At 36.0% G+C, this 21,205-nt stretch overlaps 1 protein-coding gene across 1 annotated transcript in view; it reads left to right on the forward strand.

The window, feature by feature from the left end:
* WDR64 (WD repeat domain 64) overlaps positions 1-21,205 on the forward strand; it is a 65,317-nt gene that overhangs the window by 4,129 nt on the left and 39,983 nt on the right. The window contains 7 exon segments of the mRNA XM_083827635.1: positions 1,873-2,108; positions 2,805-2,826; positions 2,828-2,927; positions 9,903-9,923; positions 9,927-10,005; positions 10,563-10,666; positions 14,199-14,228. Of these exon segments, the coding sequence (XP_083683761.1) occupies positions 1,961-2,108; positions 2,805-2,826; positions 2,828-2,927; positions 9,903-9,923; positions 9,927-10,005; positions 10,563-10,666; positions 14,199-14,228 (504 nt within the window). The 5' untranslated portion in view covers positions 1,873-1,960.

The raw sequence follows: 21,205 nt of genomic DNA on the forward strand, positions 1-21,205 counted from the left end.
CTTTTCAAAACAGGAACCGTCTAATACATATTGCTGAATTTCGGCCAGACACATGCTAATAGCCAGCACTTAATCTCTGTGATCATTATTTGTATGTTAAGAGAAAGAAAGAAACAATAACTTAACTGGAAGTTAAGGAAGGAGATAAGACGGGTGATTGGAAAAAAAATAAAAAGTCAAGGTAGTGCTCAACAAAGACTTTAAAGAATTTCACACTATAGGAAAATCATCAAATAGGAAGTAAACACTCAAGATATGTTGAGTTTTCACTGGTATAGGTGCAGTACTACGGCACCTAAGCAAGGCAAGCAGAGCAGGTCTGTTGGCAGCAACCACAATCAACAAACAGTCCAGAACAATGCAGTGACAAGACAGGACCAAGATCAAGTCAGCAAGCACCATCAACAAACTAGGCTTAGTTGGAAGAAACCTACTTGCAGCATAGCTATGTAAGGGCTTAAATAAAGCTCATAGGCCAAAGGGCAGTGAGAGGTCCCAGGTGAGGCTGTTCGGTCAGGTAAGGCCCATTGATGGATGCAGGGTGCTGACAGGTAACAAGATTCTCAACTGACACAAGAGTAATGGGTGTGTTGCCCTTTGTAAATACATGTAGCACTAAATCTGAAATGGTGACACTAGTAGATGGATTGGCTTGGACTGGGTAGCTTTTTCCCCCTTGTGTGTTGCACAGAAAAAATAAAAACAGATGAAAATATTTATAGAAGGCATTGTTCTGGCTTGCATTTTCCAAGAGCTTTTCCAGTGTATAAAGTAATCTAACAAAACTAATAGGAGACAGTAAACAAAAGTACGTGTAGCTTCTAACAAGCAAAGGAAGTTAGTGTAAATGGCTGTCAGAGCTTAAGGAAGAGGAAATTGGACAGCTGAAAATACTAAAATTCCACCAGTCCATCAAGGGATTTCTTGCAATCTTAATCATAATGACATATGCAATAAATAAATAAATAAAGGTTTCCTGCAGAGTAATTGGGTTTCTGGGTAGATCCATTGGAAGTTCTATTTTACTGAGTAGGGATTTTTAATATAATAAAACCAATGACAAAGCATAAATTAAAGAAATGGAGAGAGATGTACTAACGAAGCAAATATTTAATGTCACTCCCAAGTACTAGCTGTCAAAAAGTGCTTTTCTAGTTCTTTTCAACTTGAGTTGTCCTCTTTGTATTACATGAATAATTTCAAAACATAACATCCCTGATAAAATGCTTTTATTACTGGAAAACCGGGCACCCCCACCTAATTGAGATCTCTGGCCAGGCCTTACAAAGAGTAGAACATGCCAGAATATCACCAGACTGCTCTCAGTTCTCCTATCACCTAGCAAATATAAAAACAGAGCTGGCTCCATCATTCTTCACCAAATAGTGTGTGGATCCAAGGAACTCCACAATAGCAGCTGTTCCTAATTGCAAGAGTTGGTGTGCAGCTTTTGGCAAAGTCTTGAAGATAATCCAAAGCATAGAAAGGTGGTATAATCTTCCTTCCTCCTCACTCAGTACAAAATTATGAAAGATAGTATGAACTTGCAACAGCTAGTTTCAAAGGTATATTCTTACCAGAGAATATCTTCTATTGCTAAATCATTGCCAGCTGTAGCAGAACTGAACCCTTATGAGATCCTTGCCTGGCTCTTGAGGTGAGAAAGATCACGCATGTTCAGTCACCAATTGCAACAGACTCCAGGAACTAATCTCACTTGCCAGGTTATTACTGATAATGGTATGTGACATAGGGTTGCTCAGTGAGTAGAATTCTGTGATGTAATGGGAGGTTGTGACACCAACAGTTCACTAGCATGTTTTCCAGCTTGAGATGCTAAACCAGTCACCTCTTTCATGTTATATATGCCAGTCATGCAGCTACATCTCATATGAACTCATGTGAACCATGCTGTAAGAAGAGTCCTTCTTCCTACCTTGTTGCCTTCTCTTAATAAAGGATGTCTGAAAAGGATTGTGATAACGAGAGTTGCTCTGCTCTTAACGTGCCAGATTTCAAGAATGCTTTGAAGGAGTTTCAGAAACTAGTTGAAAAAACAGTAACACAGAAGACAGAGGAAAGATTAGGCTTGTATATTAAAGATGATGGTAAGATACTCTTTCTGATTGAAAAGTGTAATTTTCTTATTGAGAATATGTGTCAGCAACAAAACTGTAGGAAAGACATCAAATTAACGTTCAAACTATGACTTCTTGACTGTTACAGGAAACAGATTGCTGTGGGAGAGTGCTTTTCACCTCCTTGTAGGACTTTTGGACAAATTACAATGCTGTGGTAATTGTTCACAAAGTATAACTGGCAGAGTTGCCACATCTACAAGTCATCATTTCTGTGATGTTTCTAGTGATCTGTAAAAGCACAAAATGATGAATTACGTAAATCCGATTTCTTGATGGTAAATAATCAGGGCAAAGGTTTGTTTTTTTCAATTCTAGTGGCTATTATTGCATGAAAGGATAAACTTTATCCCAGCACACCTTTCAGGTTCATTTCAACAAACCAGAATTGTGTTATGGAAGTAAGGGAAGAAAAGAAGAGCTGAGAATTTTTCAGATATTCTTTTATCTGTTTCCTGTCATGTGTTGCAAATCACGTGGTTTTAAAAAGTAAGACTGAACAATTTTTTTTATTATTTTTTTTTTGCAAAATGCTTTAATGAATACAGTATGAGAAGATGAGATTTGCACGTTTTTGATTTTGAAGGAGAAATAAAACAGGAGGTAGAGGACAGAAGCTGTAACTTGCCAATTTTTAACTCTGTGGATATTGTTCTTCGTATCCAGATGAGGTAGACTATGATAAGTTCCACACAGACACTTTTTAGCCCAGAAGTTAAGAATCATAATGTTAAAGCCTTTTTCAAGAAGATTAGCAACAACCTTGATGCAAGAACAGAATGGTGTGAGGTAAGGATTTTTAATATTTTATTAAATATATGCAACTAACTGGAATCATAAAAGGTAGCAATATTTACCTTCTGATTACATGTCATACATGATTCTTTTGTCTCTCTATGTCACAATAAGAGCAGTCTCGTTATTATTTATTCTGGCTATCGTTCAGTTGTTAAAAAAAAAGAGAGAGAAATAACTTGGAATATAGATGTGCCTTTGAAGCTAAAAAAATAGATAAAAAGTATTGTGTGGGTTGATCTAGGCAAAAACAAAATTGAAGGACTGTCTTGGCATACCTCATTTGTGGCTTCGTTATCGTGTTCAAGAAGTGATATTTAATTACAACAAGCTGAGAAAGAGGCTCCATGTTTATTTTTACTCTATTAGTAAACAGTTTAGAAACTTGTACTTATCTGTTGATTAAATGCAAGATTCCAGGGAAGACATTTGAAGATAGGAGGGTAAATCTATCCTTAGGAATTTTTCTTGTGAAATATGAGTGGTAATACCTATTCTGTAACCTGATACACTTTTATCAATGACTTGAGAAATGAAGGAGATAACACTAGTTTAGCTCTTTCTAGGTTGTGTTATTCTGTGTGCTATGCTATTATTAACTTTAGTCTAAGTCAGAAAAATCCTATTGTCCTAGTACCGAAACCTGGTATGTGAAGCTTGAGCATCAGAAGATCTGGTTTGGTGGAAGTAGAAGTTGTAAATATGAAAATAATCCCCAAAGCTACCCCTAACCTATTTCACTACAGTAGGAGCTTGCTCTTTCAGGCCATTATGTCAGTGAAGGTTTAAGTATGGCAGAGCTTTGCTGACCTCTGCCTTTTCCCCCATTTTGACATGGTTAAGCAGCTGAGTATTTTGCAAATGACAGTGTTGTCTCTACAAGTTTTTAGCTAAGAGATTCCCTGAACTGGATTTTCTGGTAACTATCTCTGGCTAATTTCGGACTTCTAAATATGTTGCATAAAATAGCTTAACACATTGGAGAATCCAAGCTGTTAATTCTAGCAGATTTTTAAGAGCAATATTTGTTCGTACTGTGCTGGTTACAGCATCAGTTCTAGTATTAGTAATAATAATAATAATAATAATAATAATAATAATAATAATAATTGGAATTAAATTAATAAAGCCTGTGTAAATTACATTTTCATTTGTAGGTGAATTACGCTTCTTTCCTACAATGATGTTCCTGTTCGGTACATCATCAGCTGAGCTTGCAAATCTAAATTCTTAAACTTTATGCTACATTGGTTATGTGAGTTTGAGGAAGTTGGCCCCTGTTCTCTCTAGGATTCTTGAACCTATTATGTTGATGCACATGAATGCATGATGAAGAATGACCTAACTAAATAAAAACATTTTTCCTGCTTGCTTTGTAAAAGAGCACTGAGCTGTCTACCAGAACAGCTTATCCTCAAGTAAAGTTTGATATTCCAGATTACTGACAAGGCAGCAGGATTTACATCATGGACTCTGAGGGTAGAAATCAATATGTTCAGGCCTTCTTCTGAACTACTTCACTGATAAGCATTAGCCTCAGGCATCTTGACAAAATGCAAATATCGTATGACTACAGTATGCAATTTGTGCCCTGAGGATAAGTCTGTCTTTAGCTAGACCATCGCAAATCTTTCCTCTCCTTCATCTCCTTCTTCTTTTCTCAGGGATAAATCTGCCCCTTACTTTAGATGGGAAGCACTAGAGCTATGCCACCATTTTAGTAGAGATTTTTGTAACCGGAAAATTATTGAAGTCTGCAAGTGAGTGAGATAATCCATTTTTCTGTCCCTAATAGTGGTAAACAGCAAATCCTGGCAAAAAGAGTGTAATAATTAGTTAAGTAGATCTGGTTTACCCCTCTCAGCTTCTGACAGCATATAGCTTAAGCATTTTCTGCAGCAGACTTGCAGATGCAGTCTGTGCTTAATATCCCTTGATGGACTTTTCATCTATCTGTCTGTAAATTACTTTTGAATCCATCAAAAAAGGATGCTTCCATAGCATCCACATTTTTATATATTTTATGAAAAATACTTTTTCTCATTTCTTTTAAACGTGGTGGTCTATTTTTCAGAGAGTTCTGAGTAATTATGAATGCTTGCTCTAGTGAAGTATCTTAATAAGATGTTTACCATGGATAGAGTTCCAAGCAACTGTTGTACAAAAAATATATATATATATATATTATTTTTACATTGTTAGAGCCAATCTGTATCAAGAGCATCCATGATCAAATGCTAAGACAAGATTTTTTGTTTTGTTTTCTGCCTGAAGATGGGCAGTTGGGACGTAAGTTCTAGCACACAGTAACTATCCTGTGACAGCATAGGTGACAAGTCCTTGCTGGTCTTTAAGCCAGAAGGCAAGGTATTACTGAGTGATTAATTCATTAGCATATTTCCATTTTACATTACAGTGGAACATCACATTATTTTTGTGAATGTTGAAGATACCCAACACCTGTTCTTTGCATTTTATTAACAACTGCTATGAAATAGTTTCCTAACACCTTCCTAAAAACAATGTGTTTGGTCTTTTCTGTTTAATAAGCTTCTTTATGAGAAGATTTCTGGTTAATTCCTCTCTTAACATTGTTCTTACTTGCAATGTCACCTAACTCACAAACTTTGCTTGTCAGGCATTAAAATTTTTCTTCAAGGAGAGCCTGAGGAAAATTTATGGAATCATTATCTGTAGAGGACATCAGATATCATGTAACTGCCTTCTAGTGAATTTGACTGTAAGCTCTCTTTATCAGACAAAACTTTAGGCCACATCCATTTCCTCTCTTACTAATTCACCTTGTGAGATGTAAATTTGAAATCTTTTCCTTTGCATGTCATGTACTTGCATGTCACCCTTCTTATTCTTCTTACTTCTTCCTTACTTCCTCTCTAAACACAAGAGGATACTTAAAGATGAAGTCCTGGCTTTGCTCAGCATTTCTTTGAAACTCACTAAAAGAACAGGGAAAGAAAAAAAAAAAGAAAAAAGAAAAAAAGGAAAGAAATTTGCAGATTTGCTGGTACATGTTGTACACGCTGAGTTCTTGAAATAGCCAGCTGCCATCAGACATGAGGTAATGCTTCATTACAGCCCTAGTCAAATTCTCATATGATTCAAAATCCTCTACTTCATTTCAAACTTCTTGCTTCTCCTTGTATGGGAGAGAAGGGAGAGGTGACAATCTCTTGTGTAGAGGTGACAAGCTAGACATATATACTATAAAGAGTATGATATGCTCTATGGGCATGAAGTGGAGACCAGCTGAGAAAACTAATTCTGAATTCATGCTGACTGTCAGGCTGAGCCAACCCTTTGTTTAGGAAAGCAGAGCAACAGCAAATTATGTTCAGGCCCTTTACCTAATAAGATAACTGAAGAAAGATCTGCTTCTTTACTAGAGTAGTGTCTTTTACTGCAGATTCTTACTTGAGTTTCCAGTACAGTCAGGCTAATTACCTAGGTTACATAATTACTTTTAATTCCTGGAGCTGTTGGCTAAATTGATCATATGCTTAAATAATGTTGGTGAAGATATTCAGAAAAAGGAGGGAAATATGATTCGAGGTACAGAATTTTTAGCACATTAAGTGCAAGAATTGATAACAACTGATGCACTCCGCATCTTTATTAATGAAGGAACTGAAGAACCAAAGAAACCTGGAAATGTCATACAAAGTTTCTTCATCAGCCAAACCATGTTTAAGATAGCAAAAGAATCAACGTTAATTGATCTCCTTCAATAAAAGTCTCCTTCAAGCTTGTCTTTTTCACTTCTTAACATTTAAAGATGTGCATAATTACTTAGTGGTAAGGACAATAGATTTTTTTTTTCTTCCACCCATATTTGTAGCCCCTACTCTTTTTAATTTTACTTTTCTAAAGTTTACTGTATTTAACACTTGAACAGCCTAAGTCCCATTTGCTTTTCTCATCCTCCTTAGGCTTTTCTTTCAAGTGAAACTTTTTCAGGAAAAAAAGAAGACAATTTCTGTCTTGCATGATTAAAGAACTATTGAAATAGTAATTGGCCTTTTAAGAGACTGGAAACTATTCCGGGTATTCTACTTGAAACCAGCTGCTGTTTTAGAGAGATGGTGAAATAGATATGTCTCCCTTAATTGATACATTCATTCTTATAATCTTCATTAACCTACTAGTTATGTTAGACAACTCACATTTATAATCTGCAATTTAGACATACTATTAATTACCCCCTGTGAAAAATGGAAGTAGCTTCCTTTTTATCACTTATTTTTTCAAATGAATCATCAATAATGGTTACTTTCTGTAACATTCTAAATAGCCATCGTGTCTTCTGCCATCTATGCTCCAATTCTCAAATTTTTTCTACAAGGACTATATTTCATCCCTGTTCTCCTGAATTCCCCCGCTGCTTTTGGCACTGCTGATCATTTCATTTATCTTGAAAGTCAAGGAAGAAGCATACATGTCACTTTGTTCCTTTGATATTTCTCTTTTTATTATCTCTGTCTCTCTCTTCCTTCCCAGAACTCTGTCCCTGACCCTTTGTTCCTCTTTTCCTGCTCTCACAAATACAAATTTTTCAAATTTGCTTCTCCATATCTGGCCTCTCTTTAGCTTGACAAAATCTGCAGGATGTGTTTCTGTGACCTAAAAGATCATGGAATGTGACCATTTCTACTCCTTTATCTTTTTGATGTTTCTCTTTTTCGAGTACTTCCATTTTCAAGGGTGTCCTAAGTTCCCTGAACTCCAGAACAGCGTGCCCCTACTCAACACTTTTTTATTACCAAAAAAAAAAAAAAGTGTAATTTTAAATCTTCTCTTTAATCACATTAGAGTCTACTTTTAGTCATTCACTGTCTCCAAAATTTCGAAGACCTAGGTGACCTAACGGGTGTCATTTATCAGTTGTCAGCTGACTTGAAAAACTGACCTCTGCATTCCTTCTCCAAAGGTAGCTGACACTTTGAAAGCTCCATTTTTAGTGGCAATAATGAAAGATATGTAAATTGTATTTTGCATCATATTTTATTCTCTCTGTCAACCTCTGGTATGGGATGGGGTTTATTGGGATCCCTTTCTCCATGTCAGCAGAAGCCATTTTTGCTGCTGTAAGGGATTTCTAAGATGTTCCTTGTTTAAGCAATGTTCTGCCTGCTGGGCAGTGACAGTGGACTCAGCAGTGACCTGATACAAGGTTATCATTTTAAAAAAGGTTATCATTAAAAAAAAAAAAACTACTCCCACCAAAAACTTATTCCCTGGAAAGGTGGAGGGCTTGTTCTCCCTTACCTGAAAAAAAAAAAAAAAAAAGGAATATCTGCTTAAAAGAAAAAGGGCACTCCTATCTTTCAAGAAGGCTGAGAGGAAGGATCAAGGGAACTACAGGATGTTTAGCCTCACCTTAATCTCTAGTAAAGATGACAGAGCAACTAATTCTGGAAAACATTTCCAAATGCATACAGGACAAGAAGGTGACTGGGAGTAGTCAGCATTGGTTTACAAAGGGGAAATCGTGCTTAACCAACCTGATGGCTTTCTACAGTGACATGACTATCTATAAGGGGAGAGCAGTGGATGACATTTACCTTGACTTTAGCAAGGGTTTTGACATTGTCTCCTATAACATATTCTTAGACACGCTGACAAAATGTGGGTTAGTTCAGTGGGTAGTGAGGCAGAAAGAATACTGGCTGAACCCCTCAGCTGCAGAAAATCCAGTTGAAGGCAAGTCAGTAGTGGTGTTTGCCAGGGGTCAATACTGGGGCCAATACTATTTAATATCTTAAGAAATGACATGGATGATGGGAGTTCCAGTTGTGTGCTTGTTGCAGAGTTGCATTCAGACATGAATCTAAAATTCAGATTTTAGTTTGGGTACAAGATGGAAAAATAAGGTGATGTCACCAGAAACTAAAAGGAGAAATTTTAGAGGCATAATAGATAGTGATTTGTGATGGATGATTGTGTACATGGTAAGGAGGAAGCTACGGACTGAAACATGAAGACTAACATTGTGTAAGAATATGCACAATATTTTTGTTGAAAGTTGTACATCTGAATTGCTCAGAGAAGAAAAAAGGGATCTCTGTTTTATAACATCAAAAATGTTGAACTAGAAAAGAGTGCAAAATTTTGTCTTGCATACAAATGGGCTTTGGTTTTAGAACTCATGAAAAAAGTGACTATATATGATGTCCATAATATGTGAAAAGAGAAGAATAAGTATCTGCACAGCTGAGAGAGGCTGGCCTCATTTCCTGAGGAAATGACTGGCCTACACTTGGGTACAGAGACTGAGGTTTGAAGAGCATTTCAGCTGAAGTATTTCCCACCCTGAGAGAAATGAGCTACCCACCTGAATATGATGTCTGGGGATCTTGATCATCATCAGTACAAATGGACTGTTGGCAGGGTGAGGGAAATGGTTGAAAATAATTTTTTTAAATGGCCTTTATTTGTTGGGTTTTTTTTTTCAGCCAAACAGGAATCTATGTATCCTCATGGAAAAGCTCTTCTGTGTAGGCTAACCGCTTTGCTATTTTGAATCAGTTTACAAATATAGTGAAATCTGCTTGATAGGTCTCTTACTGTTTTTAATTCTAGTTGAGGTCTAGCTCAGGAAGGACAAGTAGGTAAAACTGGAAAAAGGAAATTGAAGGTGATTGTTTACAAAAAATCATAACAAAACAAAGATGTACTAATAGCTTTATCAACTATATGTTTTTTATTACCAGGACCCCTGGTATGCTGACTTCTTTCCAAACACTGAAGAAAGATCATGCCTGACCAGCAGATCTCTGCAATCTAGTCACATTGATGGCTAATGATTAAGGGAAACAACACCAAGAGACTTATTCAAAAATATGAAGTGATAGAAAAATGTCAGATAAACATTAGAGTTTATGCTTATAAACATGTATTCCAGAAGTAGTTTTTATGCATATTGTTTGTTTTCTTTTATTTTGTTTCATTTAGATTTTTGGCTATTTCATAGGATAAAGTGGTGCCGTGTCTTCCCAGGTTCAAGAAGAAAACATAGTTTTCCTTGTATCTGAAAAACAGCAGATTACTCATCCAGGTGACCTATTTCATCTTGAGTTCAAAACAACAACAACAACAACAAAATCACTGTTCATTGCTCTGCGTTGCACATTATTGAAATTACAGGTGTAAGATCTCATGGCTGCCTTTGTTTACTATTCATGCTTCTTGTGTGTTCCAGAATCTATGTTTCTTAGTAAACTGCCTCAAAGTTATGTTTGTTTCTTAGTAAACTGCTGCCCTGCCCAGTTCTCTCACCATTTTCCTCAATTATTTTTAAATTACAACATTGTCTAAGTCAGACTATTTATTTATGCAGTTATTCTTTGCCTTTCTGTATCTTTCAAAAAAAAAATAGAATTAGCATATCCATAATTCATTAACAATATTTTAAAATGCAACATGATTATTTAAATCAGGTATAGGATAATCTATGACATGATGTATTACTGCCTTGGAGTTGGTGCCAATATGTATTTCAGGAAGAGAGAATGTTCTTGGTTTTATGGTTTTGTTTGTTTAGTATTATGTTTTCAAATGTATGTAGACTTTTCTGTGCCTGTGAGGTGAAGAGTGATATTGTGTCATCAACAGTTGTCAAGAGAAGAGATGTGATTAAAAGCATAGTGAAGGTGCCCCATCTGGATTTCACAGTAACATCCTCTCAGAAAGGAGTGCTAACTATTTTTAACAACCAGGTAATTCTGACTTGAACTTTTCATTTTTCTACTAGACACTGTATGCATGAACTGAGTGAGCTGTGATCTAAAGTGCAAACTTACCCATTAAAAAAAGCTAGATATCTTTTTTTTTTTAATAAAGTTAACCGTTTTCTATACTTTTAAGTACAGCGGGAAATATACATTGCTATTTTGAATTATAAACCTACTCAAGAGTCCATAAAAGTTGATAGTAAGTAGAGATGGTTGTAAAACAAAATCCTAATAGAAGTCATTTTAATATAAAATAATCTGTGTTTCTTTTTCTAAAAACTTTATTTAATACAAAATATCCTATTGGAATTAACTTTTGCATATACAGTGGAAACCAGAGTATTAACAGTTTGCTACATCTACTGGGAATATTCAGAACAGAACATTTTTCAGTCTGCAAAGAACAGTTACTCAATACAGCAAGGTCTTGAAGCTCGAAAGTCTTGAATTTTCTGGCAGTCTGCATGACATTGCTTCACTCCCCTTGTCAGCAAACCATAAGGAGATCTGTATCATTTTAAGTAGAAGTTCAGGCTCAAGATACTGTTAAATTGTATTTAGTAAATGAGTCTCCCAGATAATACTACGATTTAAACATATATAATTCTAAATGTTGTGAGGTACATCACACATCTATGCTCATTGACACTATACATTTGTACAACTTTAATACAACCAATTTATTAAAAGCTGTTTAAAACAATGCAGTAAATTTTTAAAGCATCAATAATATTTTCTAGAGGTTTCAGCTAGTTTCAGCTTATGACAGAAGTGTGTAAAGCAAGAACATACTCCTGTGGATGATTAAATAACAAAGCAATACTGCAGTTTTGGTAAATTCTAAACTAATTTATTTGAAAGCCTAGTTCTTTGTCCTCCAGAGCATTATCCCTCTTACGTACCTAGGAGAAATAATTTCACAAAGTATAATGTTAAAAATAGATCTCTTCCCTACCCCCACCTTCACATGCTGTTTTGAAGTTCAGAATTGCTGCTTCCTCATAGTCTGGACTGATGTCACTGACATCATTGACTGCCATGTAAATAATTTTCCATGCAGCTGCTTAATGCAGTGAATTGGGGACCTCAAATCCCATTTACAAGACTGTACATTCTGAAAATGACTAAGGCATTACGATAGCAGTCAGTTACTCATGATATGATCTCTGATCTCAGTTGATCAGAGCAAATGACCTTTGACTTCATTAAAATTGCTCTGATACATCTTGATGCAAGCAAGAATAAAATCTTGCTCTTTAGCAATGCAGTCACTTGAATCCTGTTATTAGAATATGACTTCATATCACAAAGCCAAATATAAAGTTAACAACTTTTACATCATTTTTCTTCACCCAAAGGCCAAGAATTTAAAGAGAACTGGCCTTAGTCTCAGTTAGTGACTTGTTTTGGCTAGTCTGGTTTTGTAGCTTATTGGTAAGGAACTACGAAGATTCTTGCCCTGAAGTCGCTGCTTGGTGGGACTTGTGCTCTGGCTAGAGGGGCAAAAATATGAGTTCATGAGCAGTGCATTGACAAACGTGGAGTCTTATTTTGTGTATATTTGTTGCATTTTTAAAGTCGAGGTGATTACACATGTGGTCTTCTTGGATACACATATATCCCACATAAGTCAGTGTGTTCCATGTATGTGAATGAGTAATATTTGGTCTGATATAATCAGTGAATCTAAATAATATATATTTTAACTGTGCCACTTCTGAGATATTTGACTGCTAAGAAACATATATATGCAGAAAGAGACAGGGCCATATTCTATTCATTCGCACTGATGTAAATGGATGTGCAACCAAGCTTTCCACAAGATCAATTTAGTATTATTCTCTCTGCTCTTTGGAAAGCAAATACAACTTGACAATTTCCTTAGTGATTTCTTTATATCATTGGAGTCATGTCAGCTGACAATCTAGAGTTTTTATTTGATACTGGGTAGAAACTGAGAATAGTTTAAAACTGCCAAAAAAAAATCAACAAATAGGAACAGGAATAATAAAGAGGTAGCAAACCATCACACAGCTCGTGAATGCGTTAAGCTTCAGTTAAATAAGAATTGATCAGATTTTTTTCCAGCAAATAATTAGTATCAGTCATGTTAGATGGCATTAAGAGTGCTTAATTTAGACAGTATATATCAAGATAGCTTTCAAGATCATCTCCTGTTTCACCAGTAACAGTCTTCCACCATTCACCACATAAATTCCCAGTTAATCTAATTATTGTCTAAAAGAGGGCTTGGAGGCTTTTCTAAAACCTGATTGCTGTGATAAGAAATCCTATGTTCTCTCACATATCTGCAGCTACTGGAAATTGAAGGGAAGGCAAAGAAATTACTTATTTGTAGGCTAGCGTGTTCTTTATCTGAGGGCTAAGCATTGCTGTCTGCAACAGATAAGGACCTAATACACTACAAAACCTGTATGCAGCACTGCATTATCAGCCATCTCCTGCTTACTCTAGAACATAAACCAGATAGGTACCCTCCTCAGGATCTCAGGCCTGGACACTGCCTCTGGCAGCACAGAAGAGCTGTATAGGTAGGCAGCTGGAAAAATCTCTGTGTAGGCTCTAGTTTGTTATTGTACATAAAGTCAAATCTGATACAGTGAGTGGATATGAAACAGTTGTTTAACAGTTCTGTTAAATTCTGCTCAAAAACTGTCCATGATGACTCTGGGCATCATGCCTTTATGGGAAGAAAGACTTTGATCTCAGCTTCTCCATTTACAAACTGAAGAATTGCTGGGATGGGAATGAGGCACTACTGATTTATTACTGATAATGGACACAGGCAAGAGGAGGTGAAAAAGCAGCTATGGATGTTTCAGGAGGGAATGATTAAAACTGATTTTGAAAACTGAATGTTAGTTTGGTTAGAGGACAAAGAAGGTGACCCTGTCTTTGCTGTATGATTGTGCCGGATATGCCTACCTCTCCATGACTTTAGTTTTCAAGGCACATGCTATGCTGTCTGCCAATAGTTAATTTTGTTGAAAGATGCTGTACCAATATGCATAATCCAATTTGCAATGTAAGGTGATATCTATACCTGGTATTTTGCTGGCACTAGTTAACATGTCATCCAGGCCAGCAAACTTGTGTTTCCATATCCCACATCCTACCTCTCGTAGGATCCAAAGCTGTTCTAGGTGTGAAAGACCATTAGAAGCACAATTTCATCAGATGAAGAGCTGATCTGTACTCCGTTGTAAATTTTTTTTTTTTACTAATTTTGCTCAATCAAACATCTCAATTTAAAAAAAGAAAATTAAAAAGTTAAAAAAAAAGTAAACCAGTGAGAGAAAAGGAGGGTTTAAGTTCCTCGCTTTACATGTAGGAGAACAGACAGACAATCTAGAGATATTTCTCAGAAAGACCTTAACTGCAAAGTCTTTCTCTTGGCTATTAATTTTCTGTTTTGCCTGTGATACAGCAGAGCTCTTTTCAGAGTTTTAATTTAATTGCTATCTAGTTATTGTGACAGCATATTTTTGTTTTTCAGATGAGGGTTCTGGCAACCACCAATGTTGAAGTAAGTTCATTTTTCTCCTTCTTTTTAAATCATTTGAATTAAAAATCAATAGATACTAAAGTGAAACAAATAGAAACTGTGCATTTTTCTGATGCAACTTCTGACCTCAAGACTTCTGCATAATCTGGCATAGTGTACCACAGGTCAAATGTTCAATTTGTTCCTTTCAATTACACAGACATTTAGGTAATTTGATTTCTTTTCTCTGATAAAAAGAAACCTGAGAAAAATGCTGCATTTTCTACCAAGTTGTCTATCAGTTGAATTTCTAGCCATTAGCTTTCCAGGAATTTTTCTTTTAAGCTCCAACACTTCATTTGTCAGTGTAAAATTTAAATGAGAAAAAGTATAAGTTCGTTAGTGGAAAACAGTTCTACATCTTACTAATTAGATTGGTTGGCTACATAGTATATATTTTTAAAGCTCATTTTTACCCTGGGAGTGTCACTGCAGATTTTAGATAATGAGTTTCCTTCAGTTAACCTGCAGATGAGAGCTGCAATTTGTCTTAACAAAATGGCATGATCCCTTGCCTTAAAAGTCTCTGTAAGTATTTTGTAATATTGGGCAGTGCTTTTTTGTTGATTCTCTCACATATTGTGAATGCTCCAAAAAGAAAAAAACAAAACAAAACAAAACAAAAAAACCTCCAGACTACAGGTACAGCTACTCCAACTTCAAAAAGCAAACAAACAAACAAACAAAACCTCAGTGCTTGGATTGCATTTAATTTATTGCAAGGCTAATCTGACCTGTGGAATTAATGTGGAGAGTTAAACCATAAGAAACATTCTTGGGACCTGTTGACTTCTGGAAACTGAGACTAGGATCAGCTTAGAGCTTCTCCTACCACTGTGTTACAGGAGTGAATTTTAATAGCATGCTTCTGATTTGCTTATAAGAACAATTTCCCCAGTCCAAATATATAAAGGTAGGATCACATCAGAACAGCATTTGGTGTTTGTCCCTGGGGATGCCAAGGGGAAGAAGCCGGAACGTCAGCCTGGTGCTATGGTGGGCAGTCTGTGGCTGCATGGTCCTCTTCTTCATCTGGGCACTAAGCACTAATCTTATAACGTGTCATCAGGAGAGGTGCATGGCATTTTACTTTGACAGAAGGAAGATATTTGGAAGACATGGCAGAATTAGGCACTGTTCAAGAACATCTATGCCATAAAAAGTGTGAAAGAAGGATGAGTTTAATATAATGGTACCTCTCAGTGTTAGAGAATAACCATAATTATTAGAACTGTAATTCCAAATGGACACAGTTCCAAAACTGGTACATTTTTTTAGTATCTGTAAGCGCAAAGATCTGTTCAGCTCTGCACCAGATCTGTGTGACCTAGCCTAATCTGATGTCTCTTTTGTTATGTGCCACCCTCTCATGCTTTTCCACCTGAGATGCTTCCACTTCTGCATGCTTCCCTAGGGAAAGGAAAAAGGCGGATAGAAATGGTTTGGATCCCTCCCCCTTGGGGTGGAGAATCATTGCTGCTGGGTATCACTGGATTAGTGGGGATCATTGTTGCACACAACACTATGCAATCCTTCTGGCCCGCTGTCTGAAAGATTAGCTGTTGTTATATTCACTTTTTTGGTATCAGAATTGTGAACATTTCAGGTACTCTAGTTAAAAATGCCCCTCTTCTGCTTCCTTCTCTGCTTTGTCTAAGGGAAAGGGCAATCTTAAATTAACAATATTAATTTGAGTGTTTGCACTGAACATTCATCTCCTTAGCTTATACAGTTTCCTCTCATCCTTCTTCTAACTACAGCAGTGAAAATAGAATTAAAATGGCTATTACTGGCTTGAACTTTTTGTTGGTTGTTAAAAGATTTTGATGTTTACAGAACATAATGTTTTAATCTATTCTGTTCTTAACTTTGGAATTTAATATCCTTACCCCAAATTGCAGTGAAATAAAATTCTGGATTGTTTTGAGAGAATAAATTCCACTTCCAATGCAGTTGAAATGTATGATGCTACTAAATGTATTAACTTGGGTATTCTTTGAGAGATATATCTCTAGAATTCGGTTATGATTATTTTAATTATTTCAAAATAAGCTTATTAAAATTGAATGTTGTCATTTCAATAACTTTTATCTAAACAATTATTAAAAATCAAATGCCAGTATCTTATGAGCGTAAGTCATCACCCACAGTGGACTTATTAAAGATACAGTGAACTATACTAGTGGAAGACCTGTAATGGTCTTATAAATGTTATAATGTAGAACTATGAACAATTCCTCATGTTTAATTTCTCAATAGCTAGAGAGAGAAAGCTGCCTTTGCCTTGCAGGTCTTATATTTCTCATCTTCAGATCTGCAGAAATAAGTCCTTTATTTTCTAACTGTAATTGTTGTGCCATTTTCATCTGATTTAATGCCATCTTCAGTACTGGCATTAGCTAATTGATCAAGCTGTGTATTTGTATGCATCCTTACACAAATGAAATAAGGCACTGAATTCAGAGATAAATTACTAGACTCCAAACCTTCCATCTATGGTGGTTAACAATTTGCAGAACAATCCTTAGGTTCCTCTACCTTCTTCCATTAGTGTTCTTATTCTAAAGGTGTAACAGAACAGAGATTTAGTCAGTGACAGAGATCTTGGCCCTGAGGATGTTGAGTAGAAAGGCTGCAAAACACAGTAGTTCTAGGAATAAAATCTAGTAGATTGCAGCCATCAGAACTTTCCAAACATCGTGACTGTATATACAGAATGTGAGCTATGTGTACAAATCATTTACGATTTTGTTCCAAATATTTTATGGAGAACAGATCACTTCAACCAAACCTGGTTTCATTCCTTGATAAGGTTATGTAGCTGAGTCAAAAGAGAAGAGGCATAAAGATAACACACTTAGAGCTGTACTGTATTTGACTTAGTACCATATGACTTTCTGTTTTAAAATATGACCACTGCAAAAAAAACACTAAAGTGCATGTTAAATCGATTAAGGACTGTCCAAATGACAGATGCCAAAAATATTACTCAGCATGGAAATATCATTGAATGGGAATATTGGTAGTGAACAAGTTGCTTCTCTTGAAGAATAGAGATGAAATGTCCTTTAAATATAACACAGAAAAGCATACACAGACCCAGTGGATGGAAGCTAGGGCCAGGCAAGCCAAAATCAGAAATTGTATTGGATACAAAAGAATGAAGATAGAGCCCTGGAGTGACAGAATGGAAGAAAGAAATAGCGAAACCTGGTGCAGCTGCCTGGCTCGTCTGTCAAGTACTGTAGTGCTAAGAATAGGAGAAGCACTTAACGTCTTAGCTCTAAAGCTGGAATTAGGCAGCACGTTTTGCTGTTTGACTCTGGCGGACCTTTCTCTTCTATCAGCCACTTCTCAGTGCATCAAGCTGATCTGTTAGTTTGCTCATTGCTCTCTTCAGGACTTCGTACTACTAATTTCTGAGTAGTCTCAAGTCCTACTAGGAGCTTGTTTAGCTTTCATTGTGGATCTTTAGGACAGAGCACCATGCTCTGCTATTTGCACAGCCTGTTCATTCCTTAGGCTAAGGTACTTGAACACAGAACTAGCCTGGCAGACAGTGTTGTCCAACTTGAACAGCCTCTCCATCTCTGTTAGGCTCTAACTTCTCAGTTGACACTCTCTGGCGCATGCTATGCAGAAAGCCAAACTCAGTTATTATAGTGGTCTCTCCAGCCTTTTATAGCCTGTATAGGGTCTTTGATGTAATTTAAGTAATTTCACTGAAATTATTAAAGACAAATTTAGTGCAACTTGAGATGTGAATCTTACATGCATGAAAACACTTCTGTTGCTGCCTGTTCCAGGGAACTTCAATTTAGCTATGCTGGATCTTTTCCTGACTCACAACTTCTAATAAACTGGTGCAATAAACATCTTTCTTTCCTACTTTTGCTACTGTATTATTAGATAAGACTGTGCCTACAAATAATGCAAAAGCAAAGAAGAGAATAAATCCAGAATATATTTTACTAAGTCTTGCTTTTTCGTGGATATAGAAATAGCATGCCATATGTTGCAACCTGATTTTTTTTTTTTAGATACGGTTTTAGGCTGCCAGTCAGTAATTAGAAATATATATCTTCTGTAGAGGGAAGAAATTCTATTCAATATGAGAAATTCTATTTTGCTTGAAGTCATTGGTTAACATTTTTCTGCTGTTGGAGTGTTCGTTGCTCCTCTATCCTTGTCTACCTCCTTTCACTCAAAGTTCCTCACAGTGCAAATGCTGTAAGGAAAATATGAAAGTGTACACCACGTGCTTTTATATGTATGCATATCAGAAGTAAATTGATGTATCTAGCCTTTGTACAGATCTTGCATAAAACCTTCATATGAACACACACTCTAATTTACTCTTCAAACCAGAAGTGGTTTAAATGCTTCTTAGGTTGTCTTTTCTGACAGTTTTCACTAGTTTTTAGTGAAATAGTGTCTTAATGATAATCATTTCTCTAAGCCAGTGAATGCTACAATACAGCAGCTATGCTGGTACACTGTAAAAGAAGATGGAAGCTCAATTTTACTTGACTGTTCTTTAGATGTTTACTTAGCTACAAGCAGTCCTTTCCCACAATGAATTAGAGCATACAACTGTTCCTATTTGTAGTAAAAGCAGAGCAGAAGGCACGTGCTCTTCCAATGTTAGCTTTCCTTTCAACTTCTAATTCTTTAGGGGAGTAATATTCAATGACCCTAGGATTTTCACTGAGAACAATCTGGGCATTAGGGTACCTTCACATAGCAATGAATGGAAGTGTATTCCTTGTTTCATTTGCATAAAGACCAACTTCTGCCAAGTTCCCATCTGATAGTGTGATTTTCTAGTCACAGATGCTGCAGCAAGAGAGGGAGGGTGAAACTCATGCTTAGAGCCTGTTTGGTGGCTTACCATCATTAGCTACAAGAAGGGAACTGTGCAGGAGAACCTGGTATCCAGAATTGCCTGATAAATTTGGAACCAAAGTTACTCTGTAGACTGCTGGGGAAAATAGACTATTAAGGCCTTGTAGAGTGTCAATATATGGGTTCCAGTGTGATTACAAGGCTAACTTATTGCAAAGTTTAATTGCTTAGTTGTAGAAAGCTGTAGAAAGTTAAATGTAGTGAAAGGCTGAATTTCATTTATCTGTGCATATGAAAATCTAAAATAAATTATTTGACTCCAGTGGCTATATCAAATATTCAAAGGGGAAATTTGAGAAAAAAATCATTCATAAATCACTTATGACAAGATTTTGCATTCTTGTTTCTGAAAAGTTTTAAGTGTTAAACTTGTAAAAAAAAATTTCATTTTCAGTTTAATTTCTTAGCAACAGTTCTTTCTAGATTTGAATAATGGGTAGGTAGATAGATAGACAGATAAGTAGTTAAGTGATGCGATGGATTTATGTTCACTTAAGGTTTTTGCAAACACAGTGCTTAGCTGTTAATGGTATGTTTATACAGAGATAATTACATTTTGTTTGTCTGGTGTTTTTTTTTTTTTGCTTGTTTGCTTAGTTTTCCCTTGTAACACAAACCAGTTAGAAAGAAGGAAGAAAAATACTCCTGTGACTGAGTTAGTATCATTTAGTTAGTATCATTTAGTTAGTATCATTTTCCATTTTCATTTCTCTGTTGGCTTTTCATAAAGCCTGTATCAAACTGCCTGCGATCATTTTTAGACTGAAACACAGAATCATAGAAGAATATGACTCTGTCACTTCTGCCTCTACCTGTAGTGTTGGTGTTAAAATGTCAGTTTGAGAATTCTCCTACAAAAGAGAGATCACTCTATAAACGGTCAGCTGAGAAAAATAATCTTTGAAGTAAAACACAAAATGTCTTTTTGCATGGCCTACATTTTGAGTTTATTGCAAGTTACTCGGAGCTCCTGTATAATCTAGTCTGTACCTCTTGCTTGGTCCCACTTATTTTCCATTTACAGAATAACACTAGAGGTAATTTTCTTCCTTTTGTAATGACTAATATGGTTTATCTCTCACTTTTCTAATTTCTTAGACTCTACTTCGCCATATTTTATCTCCTCCTGAACAAAGAACATTTTTCACATCACTGGGCTACCAGCTGATTTTACAAGCCATGGAGTTATCAAAAATCAGAATTCATACCTAGTCTAGACTGTCCAGACCTCAGTCAACATTAGTGCCTTCAAAAATAAATGAGGACTAATTCACTAAAAAAATAATAAATGCTAAGTGATATGAGACTCTCATGCTAACTGTAGTTAACATGATAACTGTAATACCACCTGATAACTAGAACCAGCATGGTATCCTTGTAGCTCATATAATATCTGCCATGAAATTACATATGCCATCCCATTATATTCACCATTAATCTGGATTTTCCAGCCTGACCCTCTCATTCTTCTTAATTAATGATGCAGAACTTCTGAATATCCTAGTAGCACTTTGTGCTAGTGTCTGAGAACAAGTATGGTTGTAGTACTTCTCTGATAACCTCAGTCACTGTAGGTTGGATCCCAGTTAATGATTTTATTGTTATTATTATTTTATTTTCCTGCAACATTCAGTCCTCCTTTCTGAGTATAGTTTACGACGAAGAAGAATATCGAGTACTTCTATAGTTCTGCCAATTTATCTATGCCTGTTACAATGGGCTATTTTATTATATTTTTCCAAAGTCTTTATGGCCCTTGACAGTTGCATGTTATTGAAAAATCTGCAAATGATCAAAGTATTTTATAAAGCTGTAGCCACCTGCAACTATACTTAATCACATCCACTAGATTCCTTGTACAGATTGAATATTGCTTGCAGGAGCAAAGATATTGCTTTTTTAGTAATTTCTTTCATTCTTTTATTCCAGTTTCCACAGACCAGTTCCATGAAAGAATTTTATTAAAGCATGCTATGGACTTTCCTTTCATTATCGGTCAGTTGAGTTCCCTTCCAGATGCAGCTACTGTTAGTTTTCCCCTTGCTTTCAGTAGA

This window comes from Anser anser (genome assembly GCF_964211835.1).
Source record: "Anser anser genome assembly, chromosome: 3".
Lineage (NCBI taxonomy): Eukaryota > Metazoa > Chordata > Aves > Anseriformes > Anatidae > Anser > Anser anser.